The sequence below is a fragment of the Plutella xylostella genome, chromosome 12 (genome assembly GCF_932276165.1).
Source record: "Plutella xylostella chromosome 12, ilPluXylo3.1, whole genome shotgun sequence".
Lineage (NCBI taxonomy): Eukaryota > Metazoa > Arthropoda > Insecta > Lepidoptera > Plutellidae > Plutella > Plutella xylostella.
This window is the reverse complement of record NC_063992.1, coordinates 9,700,319-9,723,348: the sequence shown is the minus strand read 5'-3', so window position 1 is coordinate 9,723,348 and position 23,030 is coordinate 9,700,319. Positions and strand designations below refer to the sequence as shown.

At 38.1% G+C, this 23,030-nt stretch overlaps 2 protein-coding genes across 2 annotated transcripts; one reads left to right on the top strand and one right to left on the bottom strand.

Moving 5' to 3' along the window:
- Positions 1–21,859, bottom strand: LOC105390386 (acyl-CoA Delta-9 desaturase). Its single transcript, XM_048624402.1, has 7 exons — positions 21,727–21,859; positions 12,768–13,083; positions 6,125–6,255; positions 5,548–5,759; positions 4,352–4,537; positions 3,790–3,959; positions 1–830 (listed from the first exon to the last, which is right to left on the bottom strand). The coding sequence occupies exons 2-7, from the start codon at positions 13,054–13,056 to the stop codon at positions 730–732; spliced, it is 1,089 nt and encodes a 362-aa protein (XP_048480359.1). The 5' UTR covers positions 13,057–13,083; positions 21,727–21,859; the 3' UTR covers positions 1–729.
- Positions 7,403–11,247, top strand: LOC125489226 (juvenile hormone esterase-like). Its single transcript, XM_048624401.1, has 6 exons — positions 7,403–7,577; positions 7,770–7,948; positions 8,145–8,443; positions 8,918–9,136; positions 9,440–10,234; positions 10,648–11,247. Exons 1-6 carry the CDS (start codon positions 7,532–7,534, stop codon positions 10,823–10,825), a joined length of 1,716 nt encoding a protein of 571 aa, XP_048480358.1. The 5' UTR covers positions 7,403–7,531; the 3' UTR covers positions 10,826–11,247.
- Positions 21,860–23,030: the final 1,171 nt, after the last annotated feature.

Genomic DNA, 23,030 nt, shown 5'->3' with positions numbered 1-23,030 from the left:
ACAATGACTATCACTCTGAAACTGACATAAGTATAATTATATTTATTGTACATAGATTTCACGGATGCATTTGTTTGGGCATATAATATTTGGTTTAAATATAACATATTATAACTATCATAGCTTGACTATTTTTGTACTATTTTTTGCAAATAATATGGTACACTTAAGTAAAACTGGCTTACTTGTTTAGTCAACTCTGACTATAACTCATCTTTTTAAACATTATCCACGGTTTAAATACAAGGTTTTCCCATGAGCATCGCTTCGCCTATTGGGTATTTTCCCTAAGAATTTCGTGATAAGTAAAAAGTACCTATCATAAATGTGTTAATCCAGGGTATCACCCTAATAATAATTAAGTATTATGCTTACTAAATAACTAATTGATTAAAAAAAAACAGTTGTTTGTCCGTGAAAGCGTAAAAAACATTCACTCAACCATACTTACAAACGTTTACGTTTTTGTAACATAAATCTCTACTTTGAAATGACACACTATTATCTTAAGTACTAGTTTGACCATACTCTGCTAGATCATAACAAGGGATTAGTTTTTGTCTTTTGACACATTTGTCAAGAATTTAATATGGAGATGACGTTTCTATAATTTTATTGATGACATTACAATGTAACGGGGTGTTTATGATCTAACAGACTATGGTGAAACTAGGCATAAGTAGGATAGCATTCTCTAGTTGAAAGGACACACTATTATCAAAGTATAATCTATTTGGTTTTGTCCTCAGGGTCCGGTTCCTCCTGGTGGTGGGACTCGTCACCGCACCGCCTCATGCGGTCCGTGATCATGGCGGATGACGCTGCCTTCACTGTAAAGACAAATATTAAGATTTAAGTACAATAATACGGTTCTACCTACAATGGTATTGGGATTGAGTCATTTTATTTTTCTTGAGAGCCAAAGGTTTAAGCTTTGCGCGCGCTGCGTTTTTTTTGTTGCGTGATTTTAGTCGCATATTTTGTTTGTCGGCGCACCGAACGCATTGTAATAAAAAATCGCGAGGAAATTATACTAATAGCGCGACGAAAAATCAGCTGTTACGCAGTTTATATTTTTTTATATTTCCATACTTACTTTGCTAAAAGCGTGAATTGCAATCATGGATTTCAAAGTTGATCAAAACATCGAGTTGGTTTAGCCATGAGAAAAAGATAAATTAAAAGTATACATTTTTGCAGCCCTAATCTATATAGATGCCCTAACGTTTCACATGGACGCATAGACAAATACCGATGTAGAGGTCAAAGATGCCTCGAGGCGTTTATTGTATAGGGTGTGTCACAGCCACAGCGGTATTACATGAAAGGGAAGTTAAATACTGAAGACAGACCACTATACTGAAACGAGAGCTTCTATTTGTTCTGTACCTTGTAAAATATAGTACGAGACCAATGACAGCTGTCAAATCCATACATTTTATTTTTTATTCGTTCGTTTCACAGGGGTATAATCGTGACAGTTCTGACATTGCGAAAAAGAGACGCTTAGCTACATCAAGCGTAAGAGAGAAACGTTAAGCTGTACAGGGTTTTTTGTCCTTTTTGCTCTGGCGCCTGTTTACGTCAGTTTTGGCAGTTCTCTTTGCCAAACAATGAATACTATGACAAACAAAGGCTGACAGTTACAACAAAGAATTTCTAAAAGTTATTTATTGTTAATTTGCTAGTGATTTGTGGGTGTTTATTAAGTTTATTAGACTATTATCATCACTTAACGAGTGTGTGACATGGGTGGGTGGATTTTGTTCGGTTGTATTGAGCATATTGAACGAAAACACGATGGAATGATGGATGAGATATATTTTCACATGTAAGTAGATACTATCAAGTTTAACAAGCTTACATTCATCATAGTACTATCTATTGGCTCGATTTTAATATAAAACGATACTAATTTTAATACTGTAAGGTCTTTTAGTATCAGTTTTAAGTAAAAATTACGAGGTACCATATCATAACAAATCACATGGTGTTGCAAGTTATTGAAAATTTATTTTACCCACAAATATTATAGTATGCAAAGAAAATACTAGAAATTGTAACGGACTCGAGTTGGGTTTACAAATGGGGCGCACGAATTCGGTTTTTGTGAAGATTGTATTTTGTAGAAGTCATTCTCCTCTTTCGAATGAGGTGCCTCTCATTGTGAGGAAACGTTCGTTTCGTTTTTTTCTTCTATGTGTGATTTCTTCTGTATAATATAAAGTTTATTGTATTGATACGAAATACGTGTTTCCTTTAAAAAAACCCCATCACATATTTGGCCCACGATTATAATGCTCATGCTCATCCATTTATCTCTGCTTCATAGGTTTCCGACAGAAAAAAAATTATCAAGAAAATGGATAGACATTACCGGTCGCACAAATTGGGAACCAAAGAAACATACAAAAATTGTGTTCGGCACATTTTGAAGAGGATTGTTTCGATTGGACGAAGACAATGAATCATACAATCCACTCAGTTTCTGTATATAAAATAATTATATTGAAATCAAATAAGTATGAGTAAAGTTTTTTTTCTTATATCGTCGGTTGACAGGAAAAACTCACTAAGGCTGATTTTTCAATATTCAGATAAATGTTATCTGGGTAATACAAACATTGAGAAACATTGAGACGCAACAGCATCAAAATTATTTCCCAGCAAAACTTTTATCTGGCTATTGAAAAATTTGCCTTTAGTGTCTTTTTCCTATCAACCGACGATATACTCAAGTTTTGTTTTTGCTATTATGATAAGTTAAATTTCCCCATATTTAGGTTTTATTTTTTTGTCGGCAACATCTATGGTTTGAGTGAGAAAGATAATAGTGCACATGGCGATTGCCAGTCTATTTGTAGTTGGTCTGTGGTTCGTTTTCATGGAAAATCCCACTTTATGAATTCAACTGGTAAAAGGATCTGTCAATCAAACGTCATAGCGCTCATGCTATATATAAAAAAAATAATGATGTAGCTTTAAAGGTAACTTCTAAATTCTATTAATTCAGCTTGCATTGTTAAGGCACCTTCCAGTAAAGTGTGTCCTATGTCCTACTTCTGCTCTCCTATTTTAAGTATTTAATCTACTTTTTCTACGTGTAGCATCGCTGTGAGACACCTTGTACATAGCCAGCAGCCACTGATCACTCCAAACACTGATTAAATCCAACTAATTAATTAATCCTTCCACCACGATAGCGAAGGGTAAATTAGAATCAAATTACTCGCACAAATCGTTCTATGGGCGCCCAATTACTTTACTGCTAACTTTGCACAGGGTAACATATGTTTTTCTTTAACTGGTAGGGCTAAATGAATGAACAAGAAAAGTGTGAGAAATTACAAAGAGTATACTATGTATTCTACATACAGTGTTGCCTTAATTAACGTTTTGGGTGTTGAATACATACCCCCTTATTCATAGAGAAGTTACAAAACGTTTTAACTAATAAACTGTTTTGTCCCTCTCCAACAAAGAACAATTTGTTCTTTGACAGAGAGGGACAAAACAGTTTATTAGTTAAAACGTATTGTAACTTTTCTATGAATAAGGGGGTTAATGTATAGGCTTAATAACTTATACTTAATGTATAGGCACCTAAGACAAAAAGAGCCAAGAGTACCAAGCTTGTAAAAAAATTGCGTATACATCAGTTTTTTTATCATCAAATAAATAAAATTAGACTTTTACATCTGTAGTTTACTCAGTTTTCACTCATAATCTTGCTTGACACTAGCAGTGAAAACTGGCGCAAAAAAACAAAATACCAAAAAAAAAACTCACGGTCGTAAGCCCAGCCGATCTTAGCGAAGGCGTCGATGAAGTTGGTAGAGATATTCACTCTCCCCAACTCCGAGGTGCGGTAGTCCCACGGGAACACGTGGTGGTAGTTGTGCCAGCCCTCGCCCAGCGCCGCCAGCGACACCACCTGGTTCTCCACGGGAGAGATGAACCTGGAACAGGTGAGGGGTTCTGAGTTGTTTTGTGTGCGTTTGTTTACAGGTTCTTGTAAAAGAAGTACGGAAGGAGGGGACTCAGGAGGTCGTTCCGGACAAACTTATACTATGTATGTGTACAAGGATTTTTTCAAAATATATCAAAACAATAAAACCTGGTGAGTATAATAGTCGGTTTGTAATAAACGAGTTAAGGTTCGCAGTTAACTCAACCAGCATTGGTCAAAAATGCCAACCATTAGTTAAAACCAACAAAATTCGTATGTAGCTGTTCGATGCTTTACACGTGACTTGAGTACTTAATGGTTAAAGTTGACCACGGTTCAAAAAACGGCTCGTACATTTCAACGAGATTTCAACAATCATAAGATCATAACCACTGCACTCACTTGTCATAAGGCTTGTTTCCCCACAGATGTGCGAAGCTGTTGACAGAATATGCTATGTTGAGGGTGGCAGTGAACCGAAGCACGAAGCTGACGATGAAGGCGTTCACCACCGACTCGCCCCAGCAGTGCACCGGGATCCAGATGGGAAGGGCCACGTTCAGGATACCGAACAGCGGGATGAATAGTCTGGAACAATGAGGTATGAATGAGAATAGTATTGTGATGAACGAAATTAGTTTATCAGTACTTGAGGTATGCGAAGCTGCTATCGGGGAATCGGTCGGAGGCACACATTAAAGAGTAAACCCGTTAGAAACCTGCCTGCCTGTTCACTCGTTCGGCTATATGACTCAGATACAAAAACACCTAAGTACATCTTCTGTCGGTAAACCACTGGATCCATGTCCGGTGTCCAGGTCTGTGGACACTTCCACACAGTATATGTCTTATAAGTAAACTAAAAGACCAACTACATCTTCCGCCAATAGACCACCGGATCACTATCCAGGTCTGTATATACTTCCACACACCAATGTCTTAGATACCAAAGGACCTACATCTTCTGCCAGTAGTCACCGGAGAAAGGTCCAGTGTCCAAAGCTATGGACACAAGTCTTTCCAACATATGTTATATGTCTTAGATACCAAAGGACCTACATCTTCTGCCAGTAGTCACCGGAGAAAGGTCCAGTGTCCAAAGCTATGGACACAAGTCTTTCCACACATATGTTATATGTCTTAGATACCAAAAGTATTGCCATTACATTGATACATCATCTGCCAATAGACCACTTCATCACCGTCCAGGTTTATGGACACTTCCACACATAGAATATCTTAGATACCAAAAGACCTAGGTACATTTTCTGCTAGTAGTTAAACCACTGGAACCGGATCATTGTCCAGTGTCCAGGTCTGTGGACACACATGTATGTCTAATAAGCAAACTAAAAGACCTACATCTTCTGCCAATACACCACCGGATCGCTATCCAGATCCTTAGACACCTCCCGGAGCGCGCGGCGCCGGTCCTCCACGGCGGGGTGCGGCGTCAGCACCAGCCAGCCCACGTGCGCGAACCAGAAGCCGCGCGATATATGACTTAGATACTAAAAGACCTACATCTTCTACCAAGAGACCACCGAATCGTGGATACTTCACACACATAAGTATGTCTTAGTGACCAAAAGACGTACATCTTCTGCCAGTACACCACCGGATCGCTATCCAGGTCCTTAGACACCTCCCGGAGCGCGCGGCGGCGATCTTCCACAGCGGGGTGCGGCGTCAGCACCAGCCAGCCCACGTGCGCGAACCAGAAGCCGCGTCTCACGTCGTGTGGGTCTGCGCAGGTCTCCGAGTACTTGTGGTGCACGCGGTGGTCGAGTGCCCATGTGTAGATGTCTCTCTGGAAGAAGACAGGAGGAAATGTACTCGCGAGTAATGAAAAAGTAACTCACACTTGCTAGTAACCCAGCGTGGTGGACTAGGCCTAAAGCCCCACTTCCTTCATTGGAAGGAGACCCGTGCCGTGGCGTGATGACGAATGAAAAAGTTCCGTTTGCCATTCCCGTTTCATACGTAACTAGAACTTTTTCGTAGCTCACGAGTGTAGTAAGAGAGGTTGTGTCTTTTAAAGTGACTTGTTAGGCGTTTCCCAGATGACCTATTTAATCTTCAAAGGGTATTTTCACCTAGCCTAGAGATCAATAAATAATTATCATTAAGGCATAATATAAAAGTACGACTGTATCTGCTAATGGTGCAACTCACCTGACCCGTAATAGTGAATAGTAAGGCTAGTATCACACGGAGCGGCGTGTTGGCCTTGTACGCGCGGTGTGACCACAGCCTGTGGACCCCCGCCGTTATACCGAACCCTGATGTGTAGATTGTTGCTAAAGCTGTAACAAGGAAAATTATTATAAATTATACAGTGTGTTCTAAAAGTATTATTTTCGTTGCTTTACTCATTATTCGAAACGATGTACAATAAAAAATCTGAGGCTAGAAGAGATTTTCACGTAACTTCAGATTTCTGAAATGAATTAGATGAACATCTTATTGTTTTGCTATTGCTACTGACATTATAAATGAATACGGCAGTCATTAGAATATTTTATCCTTTTTGCCTGTGTAGGACTTGTTTCCAGTTTACGCAAAGTTGAGCACTAGCATGCCAATATTGCAGAGGGAAAATGTTAGCACGTGGTGGATTGTGTGGGTGCACTTTTATAGTCACGTGAACATCACGTGACCATTGCGACTTGGACATGAAAATCAGGTACCTATTATATGAGCACCTGTTCCATTTATCATAACCAGGGGCTCGATTCCGAAGGTTCGGGGGTAAATCTCAAGTAGGAATCGTGGTGATAATATTATCACGATACGTTTACGTAAGTATTTTTTTTTACAATTTATTGTATACAAAATACATAGGTACAAGTACTACTGTTTTACTGTAAGTTTACAGTAAAAGATTAAATTAAACTAGTATACCAGGGCGGACTTGTCGCCTAAACGCGATCTTTTCCAATGTATACATATACCCAGAACTTTGGCATATCAGCCAAATAAATAGGTAAATTTACATACTTAGGTAAGTATGATTATTACGTACTTATAATTATGATTGATTAGTAGTGTAGCCATGAATGTAACATTTAATTTAGTTAAAACCGATGATTAGGGCTTGTAAACAAAACTGCGTTGCGACGTCGCATCGTAAAAACCTGCGACAGTAATCAAGCATATGCCCTGAAAAACTGTAAAACAGTCGCAGATTTTTGCGATGCGACGTCGCAACGCATTTTTGTCTATAAGCCTATATACCTCGATAATTACATAATTGACTAATTATGACATTGATTACAAGATAAGTCGATCACATTAATCGTGTTTAGTTCATTTAGTACACATTTGAACTAATGAAAGGTTTTTAGATTAAGAATAATAAAAGTTATTTTACAATTTCTTTATCTGGTATGATAGCGCACAAATTTAGCGATACTATATTTAATCTACTATCTACAGTCATCGATTAATAATTACTAGGCCTGTGTCTGTGTATACTTCTCATCATAAAAGTTATTTCATAATGACTGTAACATTGTAATACTTTCGCGTTATTAAATTTTTATTATACTTACATACATAATTAAATTAAATTATATAAGAATGGCGGCTGTACTCTGGTTTGCATCTATCATCCTCTTTATTGCTGGTAAGTAATTATAATAGAAATAAATTTATAATTAGATACTAATACTTATTATATTGTCCTATAGTCAGGTTCAATGTTAACTGGCATAATCCAGTATTATCCCACCTAGGTTCCCTGGGCTAAGTGACTATTGCTAAATCCGATTGCTTTACACCTAAGAAAAGTTGGCTAACTGTCCCATAATTACTACAGGGTCTTCAGCTTCAGATTACAGCAACAGAGAATTTAAGAAAACCTGCGACAATGGCTTACCTGTGAAAACAAATAGCGGTTTGGTTTGTGGAGAGGTCAGGCATTATAAGAACACCACATTTGGAAGTTTCCGAGGAGTGCCGTATGCCAGACCACCGCTTGGCGAATTGAGATACAAAGTATTGTACTTAAACTTTTTTTTATTTCATTACCTACCTAATACTTACAAGATTTTCTTGGAACCCATTTTAAGAACCTAATTTACCGTCTCAGAATTTTGAAATTACGTAAGTGTGTTAGTAGAGAAGCATGATATTACTTTACAATAGGTACTTATATAATAATTGCCAGCAGAACCATTAATTTATTTCACAGAAACCTAGAAAAGCTAAGTCGTGGGATGACTACTTAGACGCTTCGTCAGAGGGTTCCATTTGCCCTCAGTCCATAATAATTTACGGACCTTTGATGGAACCGAAAGGGATCGCCGAGGATTGCTTGAATGTCAATGTCTACGTCCCACTAGCGGGAGGTAAAATCCCAAGGAAGAAGAGGTTGCCAATCCTAGTGTACATCCACGGAGGAGGATTCGCCGTGGGGTCTGGAGACTCTGACATCCATGGACCAGAATACTTCTTGACTAGGGATGTCGTGGTCGTCACGTTCAACTACAGGTATGTGTCTTGTATTGCTGCTCTATTTAAAGTCAGTCCGTTTTAAAGCGGGTTTGAAGACTTCATCTTCTTAGCGGTGAAAAGCATGTGAAAAGGGATTAGCCAGTCACATAAGTTGTCAATCGCTGACTGCCCAGTGTCCTGTGGACGTAAGCGACAGCTGATGTGTCACTTGAGGAGGTATCCTTTCATTTTTTTTTATTTATTTGTATTTTTTTTTATGTAGCAATTTTCATGCATCACCGTTTTAAAATGAAGACATCTAATATACCTAATATATTATTTGTGCATTATTAGAGCTGTGAAGGTTTATGAATATAAATAAGTAGGTAGATACTCTATTTATCTGCAAATTACCTATTATCAGCACTAGGTGACTTGTGCTAATCCCTAGATTTACCACGAATGCTAATCTGCCTAGCTGAATTGTTAGTCACCAAGGACCTTTCTCAATATTATTTGCCTTTTTTTTAGATTGGGGGCACTTGGTTTCTTGTCTTTGAACACGTCATCAGTGCCTGGAAACAATGGCCTTCGCGATCAGCTGTATCTTCTCCGGTGGGTGCAGAAGAACGGGAAGAGATTCGGAGGCGACATTAATGACGTCACAATCTTCGGTCAGAGTGCCGGCGCAGCCTGCGTCCACCTGCTGACTCTCTCACCCCTCACTCAGGATAGAAGTTTGTTTCAAAAGTAAGTAGGTACATATATACATAACAATATTATAATACATTTGCGATCTATCTCGTGAGTACAATTAATGTACAGCGAAAAGTGTGTGGTTTGCTTGCGAGTCACCCCTGATATATTAAATGTATCATATAAAATACATAGTAATAGTACCCGTTCGTTAATTTTTATACCTACTTATCGCAAATATCTTTAGATACCTTAGCGCAACACCATTAGTTAATCCCATAGAGTGTCTTTTCTTTACGAACCCATAGGGTGCTGGGCAAAGCTAAATTACAATAAAATATTTTAAATTATTTACAGAGCAATCTTAATGAGCGGCTCTGCTGTCCGAAGCTTTTACAACTACGAGCCAGAGTTCGCGGCCACCGTCGCCACCAGCTTCCTCACCCTCATGGGCATCAACGCCACAGACCCAGACGCCATCTACCAACAGCTCCTGGCAGCCGACACCAACCAGTACATAGAGGCCACCAGGCAAATACAAGAGCAGACAGGCCTACCACCCTTTGCCCCTGTCGTAGAATCTATTCACGAAGGAGTGACACGAGTCATAGACATGGATCCCGACCAACTCATAGCGGCCGGACGCGGTCAAGAAATCCCACTTCTGATTAGCTTCACTGAATTAGAATGCGGGTCATTGAAAGCGCGTATTAATGAAACCGATTTACCGGGAAAGCTGGATGCTAATTCTGATTTGGCACTGCCTTCAGTGCTTCAAACTGCGACGAACAAAGCTGAGCTAGCCGTGGTTGTGAAGGATAGATACTTTACTGGCCCCAATGCGACATTGGATGAGTTTGTGAATTTCTGTTCTGATTCTCTCTTCAAATATCCTGCGATCTACACGGCGCAGAGGCGTGCCCAGCTAGGTGGAGCCGAATCATTCCTGTACCAGTTTGCTTACAGAGCAGAAAACAGAATTCTAGAAAGTCTAGGATTTGATATAGAAGAAGCTGGTCATATAGAGGATTTGACGACCGTGTTTAAACCAAACAGCAATGTTAGCTTTCCCGAGGAGGTGTTTGAAAGAAGTTTTGACCGCGTGATGCAGGACTGGACTGTAGACATCCTTGTCAACTTTATGAAAAACAGGTGCGTTGAATTTTTTAACTTACTTATTATGGAGCTATACATACACATTTGTATGTATACATAATTAATACGTAGCCTAGGTATAAAAATGAAATATGAGCATGAATGCAACTAAAATCTTTTCACTTTTTGAGCCAAAGTGAAAAAACATAAGGCTTACAGCTTATTTATGCATTTTACCGAATTTCACATTCATATTTTTGGCGAATCAATGATTTTAACGCTACGTACGTACGTTTTACTGTTAAATAATTTAGCAAAGTAAGGATTCATTTTCATAAAGGTAGATAAATGATTTATTTTCTCCCATGGGACGTACCTATTTGCGATCTTGCCTTGAATATGTATTTGTAGTACCTACATCTGTTAAAATTTATTTGTGATATTATTTATTTTTACAAATAACTCCCCAGTGCCCCAGCCGCCTCGACCCTGGCGTGGCCTCCCGTGAGCCGCTTCCTCTTCCGATACCAGGACGTCGTCAGCGACAGCTACAAGTTGTCGTCGCTTCAGGCAGACGCGTCCACCAATGAAATGGTGCAGTTCTACACTGAACTGTTCAACAACGCTACCTCAAACCCAACTGCGTAAAGGTTTAAGTCATTTGTTTGTTAGCAGTGTAGCAATTTGTACGACATCTTGATCAGCGCCCCTGTCGGTAACGTTTGAAACTAATAAAACGCATAGGTACAAACTCCAGCGCACCGCCTCTCGAATTAATATGTGATTCGCACACTCTGAAGAGAATAGATCTTTAAGATTTTTTATTGAAATCTTCTATAGATCTAACGATGGGTAACAAAATTGTTTTTAACTACTTCACTGCCACGACAACGTGGGTACCCTACCTCTGGACGGTGCCTGTTTATGTGCCTCTAAGAACTCCTCAATGGAAGTTATTGCTATACCTTTTTTTAAGGCGGTTAGTAATGCCTTTTTATTTAACTTGTGAGTACAGTTAATCCGTGTTGTGAAATAAAAAATATTATAAGTATATATTTCTTTATTAAGTATATCTTTTCTTTCATTATTATGTTAACTTTAGGTATATAGACCATTCAGACATCGCCACCGCCCCGCCGCCGCGCCGCATCGATGTGTTTTTTACGGCTTATTTTAAAATCTTATGTGGTTTTAACCCTGCATAAGTACCTATGCGCCTAGGTATATTATAGATAGTCAGAAAACACAATCTTTTATACTTCTGATAAACTTGCTTAAGTATCTACCTATCTAGGTATATCATATTTGCTTAATAAGTTTAGAATCATCAATGTAGAAAAATGCGGTGTTAAAATAATTTAATAAGTAGGTAATCAAAACAATAACATTCCCATCGTTCGTACATTTGTCTCACGATCCGCTTGTCAGACCACATGCTTATTATAAAACGTAAACTAAATATAGTTCTGCTTTGGAACCCGTTATAGTCGAGATTTCTAATAAACTAAACTAGAACAATATTTAGTCTTCGTTTTAAAAGGGGGGCAATTTTTATTTATTTGTTCGTCGGCGTCGGAAAAGTCAAACGCAACAAGCAGTGAGCGAGCAATACCTATGTTCAATAAGTTCATAACAACTTCCCAACACTTCAACTTTGTTCAACCATTGGTAATGAAGAGAGTAAGGTGTTTATTTTTGTAGGTTCCTACTTACCCACTTAGGAACGTAATTTCTCACATGCGAACATTTTTTTTTTACATTAAGTAATTAAATTAACTAAGTAGTTATTTAATATAAAGAAGTAAGTAGGTAGGATACCTTGTTTGGATTATCTGGATTTCATTCAATGCTTGACAGCGTTAACGACCTATAATCTCGTAGATGCCATACATTTCTGCCAAATCAGCGCATCCAAAACGATACTCAATTAGGTAAGTACTTACCTAATTCGTATAATCATTGGTAAGTATTGCTAATTTGCTACCAAGAGAACTACACTGGGCTTCAAAAATAAGTAAGTAGGTACTGTACTAAGTACTTACACTTTTTAATTCTTCTTTTTTTCCTAAACTTTATTATAGTGGTTCTTACGTGACTGCTATTCTACACCGCGCATCCAAAAAATGGTGAACCAACTCGCCATTCTGAACAAAACTTGTTCTTTGAAACTTTGAAAGTGGCAAAAACTCTTAAGTCCATACTATGAAATAATGTAAGTTTGTATGGAAATTGAGTCCATGCTAAAGTTGTTTTGCCTACTGATTTCAGCTTTCCCCCTTTCAGCTTACTAAATAATTACCTACCTGTACTTATATAAAAACTTTTAGCCTTAAGTGTAATTACTTACTCACGGGCAACGATAAAGTTCCAGTCACAAAATGCTGACACCAATCGACCCTAATTTTTTCAAACATTTAATTTGAAATTAAAACAAAATATTAACTTTTTTAGTTGGTAATATCCTGATGCTCTGTTTTATGCAAGTACTTCAATGTTCCAGAAGGCGCCATTAAGGAGTAATTTGGTGCTTTTCTCACTGGAACTATTTCATTGCCCGTGAGTGTATAATAATTATAGAAAAACGACTTACCGAAAAGTGTTGTGTAAAAGCGCACACTATTCGTGATAATCAGGTACAGTCCACACAAAGACACTAGATGTAACAACACTTGCACTATGAGATCAGGCCACCGAATCTGGGCCTTAAAGTCGAGAGCCTCATACACTGAAATGTCAAATTCCTTTGGATTCACTTCTTCATCACTGGCCTTTTTAGTCACTGGGCTATTGTTCTGATTTTCATCTTTATATCCAGAGTAAGGGAGTCCATTTTTTATTGAAACGTCGCAGGCCGTAACGCACTGCTGGCCTGGCGACATCTTTGGTTCTTACTAAGGTATTGGAGTCTGAAATTTGTTGATATTGCGTTACACGTATTAGATCTGATGTGGTTGCGTGGTTTTCATACGAAGGTTGAAGCCGTACTAGGATAGGAATACATTATATTGAACCAAGAGTGCACAATAGTGGAGTAAAAATTCGGAAACTCTGATTTATGTAGGATATCGTTGCCCCTTGCCTTGGTAAAAGATACATTAGACTGCTGTAAAATGTAGCAACTGGTCGGGAATCAAATCCAGAATCTTCGGCACGGCAGCCACAAAAGAGCAGACACTAACGTCTGCTTGTTTTCAATGAAATTTTATCAATTGGTAATGATAAAAGTATTGTAGGTATGACTCCATACTATTTTCTCCGTAAACGGAGACATTAATATAATCTTTATGAGTAATCGCAGGTGTACACTATGTACAGTGGCCTGCGCCTAAAAGTATGCAGGCACGGTCCTCACAGTGATGCCATCTAGTAAAAACCTTGTAACTACAACGTATTGGACGTGTGTTTTGATAAGTGCATGTTGTTGTTCTATAAGTAAGAGTGTTTGAGCAGTACGATATTGTTTGTATTCGCTGTTTTTACTACTGTGTATATTAGGTAGTTAATTTCTTACAATTTCGTCATAGTGACTGTGGTGTAGTTGTTAAGGCGTGGCGCGGCGGTGCCGCATGAGTTATTACGAATTTGTTGATACTTACTTCGCATCCTGTTATTGTTTTTTGTGACTTTAAAGATCATAATATGATAGAAGTTTCCTTTACTTTCTTTTTTTAATTTTTTAATTCGATTAAGGGTTTGTTAGTATTTAAAAAACTAAATTTAAATTGATTGTTAATCAATAACACACTTGATGGGATCAATAATCTACAATAGTTAGTAGCAGTCAGGTGCAATGTAGCGGACGACTAACTAAAACTTGCTTCTTTTTATTTATTGAGTTGTTCTCATAAGATTGAGGGTAGAACTATATATTATTATTATAATATATTAAGTATATGTGATCATGAATCCCAAAGTTCTTTGAGACAATACAACACTTGCGTTCCACTCAACGTTTTATAAATCGCTTTGGCTTCTAAATATTACTTATCGGTGCTTACTACTGATATCAAGAATGTTAAAAGGCATTTAAAAATAAAAACCAATAGTTTTACTATTTAGTGGAGGACTTGAACACAGGGACCTCATGCCGCCGCATCAATTCATGAATGCTTAACCACTCAGACTATCACCGACCATGATAGCGCTCTCGAAATATGCTATCATTATGCTGTTATTATTACCGCCACCGCCCCGTAACTTATATTTACAAGCTGGTTACTAGATGGCATTACTGTTTCCAATTCGCCTGATTACTTTTAGGCGCAGGCCACCGTACACGTTGTATAATGAAAGATGATCAAAATAGTAAAAAGGTATAATACGCTATGTATATTTAAAAACGAATGATACCAAAAGAGGCTTTTTGTCCTCACTCATAATACCGACTGAATTTTCTGCCGCTCCTCAGAGACCTACAAAGTTGTGTATGCTGTATGCTGCGCATTGGTCAACTTACGTGGTTCGAACTGTAACTAATATCAATCTGTGTTTACTCCGCCTACGCTTTTCTTATCTGCTTCGGTAGGTAAATAGTAAATAACTAAGATTACCTTTTTAGGAATACGATTTCCGGCCTACATTTCACTAGTAGACTCAATAAGGAATGAGGTACCTAAGTATGAATTTGTAATATTTAATTTATATAAGAACGGCGTCGGCAATGCATATGAAGTGGACGCACTTATGTGAATTTCTATACAGAGAATACTGAATGGGATGCGTCCGTTGCGTACCATGCCGAAAGGTGGACGATTACCTATCTTTAGTCACCAGCACCAGTGTAAAGTGTAAACCCCTCTTTCAAAGTCAAAGTCGAATATTTTTATTAATCGTATAAATATGAAATTTTCTGATGAACGCCAATTTTTACAACTGCTCTCCGTTCGGATAAGGGGGGGCTCTTTCTGTCTTAGGGGAAGAACGGCAGTAAGAAACTCCTGAGCCTTCTTCTATCGTGTAAAATGCACTAAGCTAGCTTCCTCCAGTGTTTTGCTACTCTTATTGCGAGATCATTGGCCTTCATCAGGTCTCCTTGACTGCATTTTGGGGCATTAGGACACACTATAAGGTGTGACGTTGTCTGGAGGCTTCCGCAACTGCATAGAGTGCTGGCATTGGCTGGGAGCATATCCCATCGCCTTAAATTGTCCTTCGTCCGGGCAACGCCAGCCCGGAGGCGGTTTAGAGTTTTCCATACAGACCACTCTTCACCCCCTCCAGCAGGCAGCTCCTCGGCTGGCTGGACAAACTGACGCAAGTGGGAAGTATCGGCTCTCCAGCGGCTCAACCTGAACTCCTGCGCTGTCTCGTTAGTCAGCGGTTCGGTTGTGACGAAGCTTCTGCGTGATTTAAGGCGCTGCTGCACTGGAACATGACCATACAGAGGATGGCGCAAGTCGTTCAGTTGTTTCCAGCGCTCTTTGGCCGCAGCGGCCTGTCTGCGAACCGCTGGCGGTGCTATTCCAGCGAGCAGGTATAGCTTATCAGTCGGAGTTGGTTTTAAGCAGCCTGTAACCAGCCGACAGGTCTCATTAAGCGCGATGTCCACCTTCCCAGCGTGAGCCGAGTTGTTCCATACTGGGCATGCGTATTCTGCCGCGGAGTAACTTAAGGCTAGGGCTGAGGTTCGTAGGACATGCGGGTGAGCCCCCCAAGTTCTACCGGTCAGGCGACGAAGAATGTTGTTTCTTGCGGCCACTTTCATCTTTGTGTTGGTGCAATGGGCTTTGTAGGTCAAGGATCGATCCAACTCCTGAGCCATCTTTAAAAACAAAGACTTAGCCAGATGAGCGAAGAATGTTATGACTATTGACATTAATAGAAATGGAGGCATCTCTCGAAGACGCAAACGTGCGGGATCGAACAAATTGACCCTGTTTGTGCGCCATTACCGCTCCATGAAGTAGGGCACGGGCACGAGCTTGGACTTGGCCATATTAATAATTATTATGGCCTGGGGGGTCACTTTATCTAGAAAAAGTAAGGCTCGGAGTAAGGTCCCGGACACAAAACTGCGTAGCGAGGTCGCATCGCAAAAACCTGCGTCAGTAATCAAGCATTTGCCCTGAAAACTGTCAAAACAGTCGCAGATATTTACGATGTGACGTCGCCACGCAATGTTGTGCTCGGGCCCTAAGCGGGCGTTAGCGAGTTTTCATGCTATATCATAGCGAATGCCCGAGACCGGAATGTGTGGATTTGTGGGGTCACGTGTACCTACTTATATAGTATAAGAAAGTGTGCCATTCCTGACCACTGCGGTTTTGGGGCCGGTGACGCTAACTTGTTAAAAAAATACTGATTTTATGACAACTCTCGTTCGTTTATTTCTAAATCTAGTGTAACCCTCCTGTCTGCGTTTTCTTGTCACAATACTGATTGCAGACACCTCTGACTACCCCTTTAGGGATTACAGACGTTAGCATTATGTAGGTATCTATGTAGTCTTGTACTAAAAATGACTTACACACACTGACATACAGATACTGGCCTGGCAGTGTTTTGTGTCAGTGAGTGGTCAATAACATGAACTGTGACATGCAATGCAGTATTATATGACATGAATATGACATTAGTCACATTGCTAATTTACCATTAAATACCTATGTAAGTATACGATAGGTGATGTAGATATAATTATTAATCACATACCTAACGTTAATTGTTTTCCACTAGCTTAAATATTTAAGTAAACTAATTAAAACTTCTACAAGGTGATGCAAAAGTCGTATAGTTACAGTAAGCCGAATCAGCTGGTATTCTACTTCTTTTGAAAATTCGTGTAAATTAAATCTACTACTCATATAAAAAGTCACGTGAACTAAGAGCTTCTACGGAGAAGCCAATTTTAAAAATTCGTTGACCAAATCTTTTTAAAACTACCACTTTTGTAACATTCAGAAGCTTAGTACCTATAGTAAGCCGAATGGTGTGTGTGTTGTGTATGACTCATTCTGAACAACCATTTTTTTTACTGTTAACGTTGAGCGACAAATAATTATGAATTTAGTTAAAGTACCAACTTACTTCGTACCTTCTACATAATGATACAGGGTGTTGCAAACAGGGAATACGAAGTCGGAACCAGCATGTGCAGCATGTTATATCTAAAGCCCAAAACTGAAATCAGAATTTCAAAATTCGTGAAAAAAAAAAAACTTTTTCCATAGAAACTTAGTTGGTGATGCTGGACATGCTCGTTTCGGCTTAGTATAACCTTTTTGCAGCACCCTGTATATCTCGAATGTGCTCTGCGCCGTAAAACCTTATGTTCTAACACTGGAACCGCGAGAACAATGGGATATAACCAGTATAATATAGAGCAAAATTCTTATCTAACCCGGTAGACAGGTACAATTTTATTAGTGACCGACTAAGGCAGGTTCATGAACTCTACCTACTGAACAGTTAGGATATTCTAAGTAACTGGAACCGGGCGATGTGGTGTGTCAAATAAATAAACAAAAACAAGACAAAAACATCCATTGGTATAGTGCCACAAACTTATCTGTTCCGGTGACAGCTCACATAAATGTCTAATATTTCATAATTCTATAAGATTTTATGTTTGCTCGTATTGTAAATTCGCTCTTGCGGTGTCAATAAACCCATCTAATCTTTTATAATATACAATTCATTAGTAAGTAATGAGATATAGATCAATTTAGTTCGCTCTCACCGGAACAGATAAGTTTGTGGCAATGGTTGTCATTAGGTTGAACTTAAAACGGTTTGACAGTAAACCAAATGCAAAACAGTTTTTGTCTTCTAAATAACATATTGGTCGTATATATTGTTGTTAATATAAGTTTAAAAAACTCGACGGTGAGATTACTTATCCCTGTAGTTCCCAGAATGGCGTCATTGATCGACGCGTCGTGGCATTTCGATTCTCGGTTGTTTAAATTTTACATTATCTACTAGTTTTCGTGCTGTTAGTTTTAGGTCAAACCCGATAAAGGTTACCGGTAAATTAATTAAGGAAAAAATGTTTGCTTGCGGTAAACGTTAATTTGGACAACGACTATTGAATTTCAAATGAAAAAGTAACAAATGATATTTTATACCAGTACTAATGCATTATAATCATAGGTTTAACCTGACTTTGTGTGACAAATTGACTGGTTACACGCAGCAAATACAGGCTAGTGAATTATAATTATGTGCCATAATCCAAAACATATAATGTCAAATTTTCAATTGACTTTTACACACGACTTGATAGGTCTGTACTTAGGCCCTGTTTCACATTGTCTGGTTAGTGGCTACCTGTAAGATAAATTACATGCTGTCACTCTGTTATTATTTTTTTGACCAACAACTAACCAGACATTGTGAAACAGGGCCTTACTGTAGTTGGAAAAATTACACCAAGGAAGGCAATTCTCAACGATCCGCCTATAAAGACGGTTGTCATGTCAGTGGCGTGTGGCGTGTCATAAACTACACTCACGGGCAATGAAAAAGTTCCACTCACAAAATGCCGACACCAAACGACCCCTATTTTTTCAAACATATTTAATTTTAAATTCGGACAAAATATTACAATTTTTAGTTGGTAATATCCTGATGCTCTAAATGTAGGTACTTCAATGTTGTAGAAGGCGTCATTTTCTTTGCCTGTGAGTGTAGTACTTTACCACATTTTACAATGAATTCTAACACTTGACTTGAAGGGCGTGCGATTGAGAATTTAGCTCCCCTATACCTATTGTTTAATGCTCATTTTATTACCTCACTCTATTTTCATGCTGGTTATTTTCTGCCAAGTGACAACGAAAATAATATAATATGCATGAAGTCATCTCCAAGTAGATTGAAGATGTCATTAAAATAAGACCTTGACGAGTAATAACTTATGCGTTCAGTAATTTTCTCGGTTGCTTTGGTTCCTTCGTTCCTTCGCCTGCGTTTTCCGTGTAAGATAATTGTGTAATTGTAGGCACACCTACATAGATGCATTCGAATTAAATTTAACCTACTTTGCCGAAAATATAGGTGATACTTACCGTTGTAGGCCAAGAAAAGATAATTTTTCACCATGTATCTGTAGACCTATTTTTTGTTGCAGACGGGTTTTCAGGATACCGGTAATTTTAGTCTAAAGGACTCAACCAAGGTTTCAGTATACACCAACTAAACAAGTAAAAGTTCCTTGTATAAGCAAAATTTTAAGTTCCGTTTGTCAAATGTCATTAGCATTACTTACATGACAATAACACAGACATTACAATAGACACCACCTAAATACATAATCTCTTTTGGATCTTATTTCGCACGGAATAACAAACTGGGGCCCTATCACGAAGTTAAAACGAAATAACGTTTAAAAATAATGTATAATTAGTGTCAAATTTCATACATTTTTAATCCAAAAATAGTTGACAAAACAAGTTCGCGAAAGGTACACTGATTGTTAATTCTACAGTGTTACGTTTATTCCACTACCAACCTAAATACAACACCATAGAAAATGTTGACCGACCTTGACACCAAGTAATGGAAAGTTTTCCGAGCACAGATGATGCAACTTTAGCAGTAGCCATAGCTAAAGTTTAAGAAATAGAAACAGCGGCTCGGCAGTGGCAATGGTTGGCTACACTCACGGGCAATGAAAAAGTTCCATTGCAAAAATCATCAAATTATACCTACTCCTATACGGAAAAAAGCTAACTTAACGACGCTGTCTGAAATATTTAAGTAAAGTAAGTACATTTAACAGCGCATCAGGATATTATTTATACTTAAAACGTAGATATTTTATTAAAATTTTAAATTAAATATAGAAAAAAAATAGGTTTGTTTGGTGTCGAATTTTGTAGGAATTTTGTGAGTGGAACGTTTTCATTGCCCGTGAGTGTACTTTTCTGAAGTTGTTGTTTGCTGCGTCGACTCCTCCAAAATACACTGACGAGCAATGAAAAAGGTCCAGTAAGGATAGCACCAAATTACTCCTAAACGGTAAAGGCTAGCTGAGGCCCGGGTCTCCTATTTACGCCGTAGGTCGCGTCCAGCGTCACGCCGTAGGCCGCGTCACGATTCTCACTACGTCTACGCGCCAACGTCGGCGTGTGAGGGAGACCGCATCAGTACATTTCTATAGTGAGCATTGTGACGCGGCCTACGGCGTGACGCTGGACGCGACCTACGGCGTAAATAGAAAACCAAGGCCTTACTGACGTTGTCTGCAATATTGAAGTAAATTTAACAGTGCATCATTTTTAATAGATAAGTTTTTTCCACCTTAATTTAATTAGGTCCCCGTATTCTTTTAATGATTAGAATATTATATGGGTTAATCTCAGTTAATCTATCCAGCCACATGATCAAATATGAATTGGTTTTAACTAAGACGTTGCGTAAGACATAGATTATTATAAAATATTCAAGTTGTCTTTTAAACTCATGGTATGTTTTGGAGAATGTAGGAAGTGTTAGGCAATATATTGTGGGTGGTATGTGTATTGCTTTACCGGTGAGAAATCCGAAATATGGAACGGACTTAACTTCAAAAACTTAAATTTTTTACAGGAAAGAATAATGTTTTCTACAAAGACAAAGTTTTCTTTCTTTTTCTCTAAATCGTTATCATTGAACTATAAAACATCCGTGACTGTCGGGAAAAATCGTAGTTTTAATATTTTTATCTGTGATTTTCAGAAACGAGGTAGGTGAGCAGGTGTGCTCCACTCTAATGTTATTTATTATCAAAGTTATTCATTAGATAATACTATTATGAAATAAACACCTGAATTTTGTGACTCAACCTTCAAGGAAATATGCAAGTACTTAATTGTTTCATATTTTTCCAGGAACTCTTCATCTGTATGAACCTACGTAGGTATATATTGTATAATAACAGTTAAGAATGTACTACCAGAAGGTAGGCACTTAATAGCTAGCGTCACATGCAATGCGCTTAGGTACCTACTGAAAGCAATCAAAGCATAATGTTATCACATTACCTATAAAAATACCAATTAAAGATTTAATTTTCATCTTATTATGAACCTCTTTAATCTGTTATGTAGTTATGTATTTGATAGATATGACAGTAACTTTTACTCGTATTTTTTTTCTCGTTACAGTGGGGCAATTTATTATTTATTTTATTTATTAAGCTTACATATTAGTTGTAGTTTTACAATGAGTCCCACAAAACTGTTTGTATACAGTTTGCCTGTGGGATCGGAGTCTCTTATACTAAACAAAATACTTTTTTATGTTTTAGGTATTGTTATACATAATTGGTAATATCACAACAAATAATAAAATAATGGTGTGGTAGTTACCGTATTTTGACTAACTGACAACGCGATGACTTCAAAACATCTGTTTGTTTATCATTCTATCACGTGGATTGCAATAAAATCGATAACACCGGCGAATCTATGAAATGACGATGCGAATATGAATCATCCTATCAAAACTCCAACAGGTGGGCATCAAAACATCACACAAACAATCTTGAATCTAAGTTAGAAAGGTCTCCGTCCACCATAACATTCCACTGTGATAACGATCAAAACCACACAACCACTTCACTAGACCTTATTCCGTCGGTTCACGATTTGTTGTTGCACGGAAAACCGGGATCGGTTATGTTATTCACAAATTCTGTCGGTTTGTAGGTCAGCGGTTGCGGCGCGGCAAGCTGAGCGCGCGACGTTGTGTGGTACACTAGTCACTAGCGAACTATACCACGGACTGAGGCGAGCCATGGGGTAGGGGACGCCCAAACAAACACCACACCGTGATACTAGCGTCTATTAACACCGCGCACCATGACGGTAGCATCTTAAGATCAGTCTGAAGATATCTATATCGTTTCAGAATTATGATTTTATATAATGTGTGTATATTCATCATTTAACGTGTTTATTCGTACCTAGTTGATAAGTTTATTTTCCAATTGAATTAATACGTATGGACATTTCAAGGTTTTTTTGGCGTAGTGATAAGGACAATTGTGTGAACAAATTTATGCTATTTGCATGTTAAAATATGTGCATAGTAAACAATGAAGTGTAACATTGTATGGTGGTATCTATTGTCTACGTTACATACAACATAATATTCATGTTCTACCTCATAAAAATAATTTACTTACACGAATTAATTAATTAATTAATACGTTTGAACGGGATGTAAATTTTGTAATTTCATCGCCTATCATCAGAACAGTAAATGATAAACATGAGAAAAACTTTAAAAATAATGCTTATATAACCAAAAAAAAATTAGTTATCTTGAGAATAATCCCAAAGTTACATTCGGCTCATGTATGTCGCGTTCAGTGATGCGTCACGCTGTCGATGGCGGCAGTCAGTCGAAGTGCCGGCCCACGCCAGATTCATGTATAAATTACTTATTTACATAGACAGTAGGTATTTCTGACTTTGTGATAATCATGAAAAAAATTACCTACATTATTATAATTAAATACGTAACATTACATTGTGACCAGTGACAAAATTTTATAATCCGACCTAGCTAAAGCCTGTTCTGTCCAAGAATCTTTTAAACTCTTGATCGTGATGCTACTAAAATCTACTCACATAATGATACAGTGTGGAAAATACGAATGGGCCATGGAGGGGAAGTACTTACCTTAAATCCTGTAGATAATCTTATTTCACTGAAAGGAAACATTCATTTATTGTTTTAAGGTGTCTTCCATGACCCATTCCCTTTTTCCATCCTGTATAGGTACAGAGTCTTAGATACATAATATGTTGTGTATGTAAAAATGCACCACATAAGGTCCATCGGGATTCGGGACCCATCCAAAAGAGTGGATCAAAAACTGAATTTCTACATAACTCTAAGTATTCGACAAGTCTTAAGTCCGACA